The following is a 7,604-nucleotide window of genomic DNA, read 5'->3' on the forward strand; positions in this document are numbered from 1 at the left end:
AGCGGGTATGGCCGGGCCACTGGAGTTCTCCTCTGGCTCCCTGTTGTGACACTGTACCTGGGACAGGTCACGGACCAGCCCTGAGCTTCCCATCTGGGGTGTGTGGGGTAGCGCTTAGTCCCAGTGCCTGACGGAGGTGTGTGCTGCAGTTTCTGGGGCGCTCCTTTGTTCATGCAGCCTCTGCTTTGTCTGTACTGACTTTAGCAATCACACAGCCACAGGGTGAGCATCGCTGATCTACCTAAAATCTGTCCCTGCCTGTCACTGAGGCCAGCGCAAGCAGGCAGAGTGTGGCACCATTCCCTGGGATCGCCTTGGGCCGATCACGAAACCACCAAGTTAGTTACGTGCTCTGAGAGCTCGGGGAGGAAGATGCAGCGGAGTGCAAACAGTTCTGCTTATGCATCACAAAAATATTTTGTCTCCTCATGCTGAGGCTTATTCTGATCTTGTTACAACCCACCAAACTGTACCGCAGCCTGAAACCGGCGCTGTTTGGATGTCCAAGTACTGCGGTGGCCGCAGACCGGTACGCCAGACCTCAGCTACAGCAATCGAGGCGGTTCCCTCGGAGCCGAGAGATCACCGCTGACCGGCAGCAGCGAAGCCGTTCTCGGTACCAGCGCGTGTCTGTGCGGAGTGCTGGCTGCCCTTGTCTAACTCGGCCGTGCCCCGGGTCCCTCCTGTCCCGAACGCGCGTGGGACCTTTCTAGTCTCAGCTAGAAATGAATAGAAGAAGGCAGATAATACGCGTTTTGTGTGTGAAGCGGAAACAACCAGTGCATATATTTTTTTATCATGAAATAAGTAGCTTTCTTGCAGATTTCTCACAGACACACAAACTGTTGATACCTTTAATTACCCATCATACATAATGTATGTTCCTACGCATCAGGCTCCTTTCTCCCTTTTCTTCCTTTCAGTAACACTAAAGATTATTGCTGTTCAACTTTTTGCTGGTGTATATTGTTTTACATTGTTAAAATGTCAGGTTTGTCTCACTGGCATAATTTTGTAGTATTAATGTTCCTGTTTGGCTGCACAACTGTATATTCCCCATGCTGCTGCGAGAGTCACAGTTCTCATCCTTTTGTTTCTTTTAATTCCTTGTTACATGAAACACGTGGCTCGGCTAAAAATCTCTTTAACTTTTAGTTGATTTGATTTCTTATTTAACAGACAGCAAAGTTCTGGTTTAAATAGTTCAAATGAGATAACTGATAATCTAGGGTTTGTGAACTTTTTGCAGTACTACCTAACAATCCTGAGAGCAGCCCATGCAGCGTGCTGTGTAAGAAAGCAACCATTTTAATAGAGCACTACATATGGTTTTGATCTCATTAGAAATAGATGTTTTGAAGGGATCATCGTGTCTTTTCTAATCAGTTTTTTTTGTTAGAAAGGAGGTGTTTAGTCCAGCAGAAATCCACCATCTAGTTCTGTTATCGTATTCCCTTGCTAGTATTTTAAAATTGAATTTCATTTAATTTTCTACACAGTGCATAAGGATGTGTAACCAGAACTTGATCTCGTTTGAAGATTGTGTCTGTGTTTGGTTCCATGCCGTACTTAATTATAACTTTCTTTCTTCAGAGACTGTTCTTACTCCACAAATACTCTTTAGTGTTAAAGTGTAAGAAGACATTGTCCTTATATTCCTTAACTAATGGGTTATTAATAAAATATTTTAAAAAAAAAAAAGAGTGGAATTTGTCTCGCGATGGAGTCTGTTACAGCTCTTATTCCGAGGGAAAATCTTGTCCTGGAAGGCTGATCTGCAGCTGTGCTTGGAGTGGTTGGACCCTGGGAAATTTGCTGTTAGGCGCTGGGCCGTACCCCATCCCTCAAGACGCGGGGAGGATGGGACGCGGAGAGCTCTCTGCCAGCGTGGGTTTGCCAGGGATGGACCTGCAAGGCAGCTCAGCAGGCAGGGGGGCCTGCGTGCCCCTTTCCTCACAGCTCAAATCCAGGCGGGTGCTTCTCCGAGTAACCCGGTTCTGGAGGGATCTGACCAAGACGCGGCAGCGGGCAGGCCGGGGGCAGCGCGGCGGGACTCAGCAGGGCTGCACCGTGCGGCTGGGAAGCAGCGGTGGGAGCAGGAGCCAGGATTCACCCTCGTGCCCGAGCTCATAACTGCGGAGGTTGGGAAACCTGAAAAACCCCTAAGGACCCAGGCACCCACCATCATCCTATGGGATTTCAGGCATGGGCAGAATTTGGGTTTGTGAGGCATTTCTTAATGCTTGCTCATTTCTCAGTTTTGAATTGATTCCTATAAGAAAAAGGAAAAAAAAAAATCATCTGGTTTTATGCTTTTATCTTGCTGGGGAAATTTGCGGAGGTTGGGAAACCTGAAAAACCCCTAAGGACCCAGGCACCCACCATCATCCTATGGGATTTCAGGCATGGGCAGAATTTGGGTTTGTGAGGCATTTCTTAATGCTTGCTCATTTCTCAGTTTTGAATTGATTCCTATAAGAAAAAGGAAAAAAAAAAATCATCTGGTTTTATGCTTTTATCTTGCTGGGGAAATTTTTAATGTGAAACTTGATGCTTGCTCATTTCTCAGTTTTGAACTGATTCCTATAAGAAAAAGGAAAAAAAAAAAAATCATCTGGTTTTACGCTTTTATCTTGCTGGGGAAATTTTTAATGTGAAAAATAAGCAGAAACATCTAACAAATGAATGGTGAGGCTTCTCTGGGATGGCACAGCGGGCCGAATGCTCCGTGGCTCGCGTCCAGCGAGGTTGGCGAGGGGATATCTGGCAGTGCCCGGGGACACGCTATTAACCTCCCATGCATCTCCCTTGCTTCCTAGGATGCGTTCCCTACTTGAGTCGATAGTTCCCATTATTACTTTATGCTGCCAGGACTACGGGGCCATAAAATCTCATTTTATCTGCATTACAGAGATAATAAATCTGCACTTACCATAGTGTTCTCTGATAGTGGTTAAGGGGAATTGCGTCAGCCTGCCTAACTCTGATGAGTCTTTCTCCTAATGACAGGTAACCCCGCAGATGAGCAAGGGAGGACCTTGGGGGGGTGACGGGTGACCGCAAATCCCACTGCCAGCTCCCGGTTCACAGCGTGAGGCGCTGGTGGGAGGCAGCCGAGAGGGGACGCAGTGGGATGGCTGCAAACAGGGCAGCGCAGGGTGAACAGAGCAGAGGGACAGGGACAGCGGTTACAGGGGAGCGGGGAGGATGAGAAGTGAAGACTGAAGATAAGATCGAGGCAGTTGTTTGCATTTCTTTGCATTTCTTTCTCTTCCCAGCCTTTATCGCCCCCGTACGCTACACTACGATGCAGCTGGCAGCATTCTACAGCGGGCGTGTGTCTCGCGTGGTCTCGGGTCGCTCAGTACGTTACAAGTGCCCGGTGCAGCGCGTTGCCCAGCTCAGCCCTCGGGGAAATGACGCGGCACGAGGCGATGGGCTGCGTGATGCGGCGAGGTGGCCAGGGATGCTCTACCGCGGGTGCTCAGCAGCCACCAGCGGTGGGATGCTCATCTCACGGGGACTGCTCCGGCACTGGAGCAGCGGTGGCACCAGCACAGTCGGACCAGCGGGATCGGCGCGGCAGGTACAATCGCACGGGTTCCATCGTTCACGCTGGCTCCCCACGCTCGTTTCCACTGACGGCAAAACTGCCGCATCGGTGGCACGGTTGTAAACGGAGAACGCGCAGCTCCTCCTCGGCCAGGCAGCTTAAGTGCCAGCAGGCGTCCCCTCGCTGTAGTGGCAAGTGCTGGCCCCTGCCACCGCAGCACCTGCATTTTTCTAAGGCAAAAGTGGATGGAAAAGGGGTTCCGTGGGGGAAAGCAGCGTCCGGGAGGACATCGCGGGGCTGTCATAGAATCATAGACTAGGAATAGCTTTGGTTGGAAAAGACCTTTAAGATCATCAAGTCCAACCGTTAACCTAACCCTGCCATCCCACCGCTAAACCCTGTCCCTAAGCACCTCATCTATCCTTCTCTTAAATCCCTCCAGGGATGGGGACTTGACCACCTCTGTCCCCCCACTGCTGGGACAGCTCTCAGCTCAACGCCTTGAGGTGCGTGCCACAATTTTGGCTCCCCTCCCTTGTTGCTCACTGACCACAAAACAGATGCCAAAACCCCGTGTGTACATACGTAAGTGAAAAAACTCCCAGGCTGTTCGGCAGACAGGGAAACCACAATTACACATTGAATAATAAATGGAGTGAATTCAGACAAGTTAATCTCCCACTTCATCCGCTGGAACTACTAATGGTGTCTTGGGGACCTCAGTTTGCAGTTAATTGGTGTAAATCAGGAGCACTGCTGGAGCTGATGGCAATTCCCTGTGCGAGGGCTGAGCGACACCCTCCGAGGCCGGTGCTCGTGGAGGATAACCTTGTGGAGAGGGAGGACAGATGGACGGACAGACCCTGTGGCCCTCTGCGGGAGGGAGGACGGAGGGATGGAGCCCACAGCCTCTCTGCAGGGAAGGGGTTTGGAGCCTGGGTTCGGGCTGGGCACTGCCGCTCCTGTAACCCCGCTGCTTTTCAAAAGGCTCCAATTCTTGCTGGCAGTGATAAGCAAATCCCTGTCTCCAGTGCAAAGCAACTTTTTTAAGCCCTCGTGGTTACAGTGGAGCAGAAAACCAGGAGTGCTCTGGATTCCTGCTCTCAGGTGCCTCTAAGGAGAGCCCCGAAGCTGCTTTTTTCTTTAAAAATCTCACAGCTTTTCACCCGAGTCCCATTGTTCGCAGGACCACCCGCACTTGTGATTTCCAATGTCACAAGTGTCATTTGCAAGATGCTGGGCTGAACTTGGTGATACCCTGAACACGTAGCTACCTCCCCTGGCTCCTGCCACTGCCACGCCGGCCACTGCCCACACCCGGGAGCAAAAGCACCCAAAATCTGTGGTTTCTGGGGAAAACAAGCCTTGTAAATCCCACAGCGCTTCATTTCCCTTGGAGTTCTTCATTCCCACAAGCCTCCTTGGTGCTGGTGGCGTCCCGGGAGCTGCTGCAAGCCCGCGATGGCTGCGAGCGTTACAGAAACGCCGTCGGGGCCCCTCGGCAGGAGCCAGGGAGGCGGCTGGGGAACAGGAGCAGGGTTGGTGCCAAAAGGTCAGGGACAGCGCAGGAATTCAGATGTTACCGAGAGGCTGACGGAGCCAGAGCGAATTCTTCCCCGGCTGAAAGCAACCTGGTACAGCTCAGCCCTCCGCTAAATGAGGGAAGCTTTAATGGGGAGCAGATGTAGTGACGTCGTCTTCCCTCGTTAGCTGACTGCAACGCACTCAGGGTGCACCATCCCGGGCAGCCACGCACCGCTCGTCTTTACAAAGTGCTTTTCACCAGGTTTCTGGGCACGGTTGCAGGGTCTGGTAACCCGCTCCATCAAGCTCTGGTTTCATTCAGGAAAAAAAAATCAGTTAGGAGCCACTTTATTTTTTTTTTAAGTTGTTTTTTCCCCAAGCGATCACCACAAAAGGCTTTGAGCTGTCATTGCAGACACGACTTTTGCTGCTGATGGTGATGTGTTTGTGGAGAATGTGGGCCAAGGGACTGGGCAGGAGCAGTTGGAAGGCGGCAAAATACCGTGTGGGTACCAGGGCTGAGCGCCGCATGGGGACGCGTTACCCTCATTTCATGCCAGGAAGGTGGACAAATTATCTCAAGGGCTTGTGGGAGGATTTAGGAGCAGGCTCACCCCATACTGGGTCCTCCCTCACTGGGGCCTCTTCAAGGGGGAGCTGGTTGGTCCAGCATTGTGTGACTGACCTGGGGAAGTCACCTTGTGACAGCGTTTGAAATAAGGAGCACTGAGGTGGGACGAGCCAAGCTCTTCTTCGTTCCCATCCCCGGGATCCCTTCGTGGCCATCGCTCTGCGATCCCGTCACCTCCAGGCATTGCCAGCTACCTTGGTGCATGGGTTTGTTCTTCCAAACAAAGCCCAAAAGTGAAATGCTTGGTGGAACCAACCAGAAGGGGTGCTGTCTCCTAAGTGTTTTCCCTTGGTTTAATGCCAGATTTTTGGGTCCCATCCCTAAAGGCAAGTAAGAGGCAGCTCCCCCACCTGGGTGCAGCCACAGGGGCTCGGGGACGGGACCCTGCCCTTGTCTGCTGCTGCAGATCTGGGCACCATTGCCAAGACCGGGTCGCTTTGAGCAGGGGCAGAGGCCCTCGGGCGGAGAGCAAGGGAACTTCTTCCCATACTGTTCCCACAGGCTCGGGAAGGCCTTGTGTCAGCTGCCATGACCCGGGCATGGTGGGGCCAGCCAGGACCAGGCAGTCCAGGCTGCAGCCCTGGAGGGCTTTCCTGCTCTGGGGGGCCCGCGGGGCTGGGCTGGAGGGATGGCATGAGGGGTCATCAGGGAGGGGAGACCCATCAGGGGGCTCTGGTAAGGGGAGACCCATGCGGGAAGAGCCGTGGGGGGTCTCTGGTGAGGGGAGCCCCGTGAGGGGAGACCTGTGAAGTGCTTGGGGACATGGTTTAGTGGTGGGATGGCAGTGTTAGGTGAATGGTTAGACTTGATGATCTTCAAAGTCTTTTCCAACGTAAACGATTCTATGATTCTAAGTGGTCCCGTTGAGGGGTCTCTGGTGAGGGGAGACCTGTGAGGTGTCCTCAGTGAGGGGAGTCCCACGAAGTGGCCCCATTGAGAGGACCCCTGTTGAGGGGAGCCCCATGAAGTGGCCCCATTGAGGGGAGCCCTGTTGAGGGGAGAGCCATGAAGTGGCCCCGGTGAGGGGAACCCTGTTGAGGAGAGAGCTATGAAGCGGCCCTGGTGAGGGGAGCATTGTTGAGAGGAGCCCCGGTGAGGGGAGAGCCATGAAGTGGCCCCGGTGAGGGGAACCCTGTTGAGGAGAGAGCTATGAAGCGGCCCTGGTGAGGGGAGCATTGTTGAGAGGAGCCCCGGTGAGGGGAGAGCCATGAAGTGGCCCCGGTGAGGGGAACCCTGTTGAGGAGAGAGCTATGAAGCGGCCCTGGTGAGGGGAGCATTGTTGAGAGGAGCCCCGGTGAGGGGAGAGCCATGAAGTGGCCCCGGTGAGGGGAACCCTGTTGAGGAGAGAGCTATGAAGCGGCCCTGGTGAGGGGAGCATTGTTGAGAGGAGCCCCGGTGAGGGGAGAGCCATGAAGTGGCCCCGGTGAGGGGAACCCTGTTGAGGAGAGAGCTATGAAGCGGCCCTGGTGAGGGGAGCATTGTTGAGAGGAGCCCCGGTGAGGGGAGAGCCATGAAGTGGCCCCGGTGAGGGGAACCCTGTTGAGGAGAGAGCTATGAAGCGGCCCTGGTGAGGGGAGCATTGTTGAGAGGAGCCCCGGTGAGGGGAGAGCCATGAAGTGGCCCCAGTGAGGGGAGCCCCAGTGAGGGGAGAGCTATGAAGTGGCCCCGGCGAGGGGAGCCCCGGTGAGAGGAGCCCGGTGAGGGGAGCCTCGGTGAGGGGAGAGCTATGAAGCGGCCCTGGTGAGGGGAGCCTTGTTGAGGGGAGCCCCGGTGAGGGGAGAGCCATGAAGTGGCCCCGGTGAGAGGAGCCCCGATGAGGGGAGAGCTATGAAGTGGCCCCGGTGAGAGGAGCCCCGGTGAGAGGAGCCCCGGTGAGAGGAGAGCCATGAAGTGGCC

General features: G+C 53.9%; 1 protein-coding gene across 1 annotated transcript in view; it reads left to right on the plus strand.

Annotated features, from left to right (window-relative positions):
• Positions 1 to 5,014: 5,014 nt before the first annotated feature.
• Positions 5,015 to 7,604, plus strand: part of LOC104133676 (immunoglobulin superfamily DCC subclass member 3-like) — a gene marked incomplete at its 3' end in the record, with an annotated part of 89,563 nt that continues 86,973 nt past the window's right edge. Inside the window, exon 1 of the mRNA XM_009647110.1 lies at positions 5,015 to 5,105. Within this exon, the coding sequence (XP_009645405.1) occupies positions 5,015 to 5,105 (91 nt within the window). The remainder of the gene's footprint in view (positions 5,106 to 7,604) is intronic.

This window comes from Egretta garzetta, unplaced genomic scaffold (genome assembly GCF_000687185.1).
Source record: "Egretta garzetta isolate BGI_Z169 unplaced genomic scaffold, ASM68718v1 scaffold549, whole genome shotgun sequence".
NCBI classification, from domain to species: domain Eukaryota; kingdom Metazoa; phylum Chordata; class Aves; order Pelecaniformes; family Ardeidae; genus Egretta; species Egretta garzetta.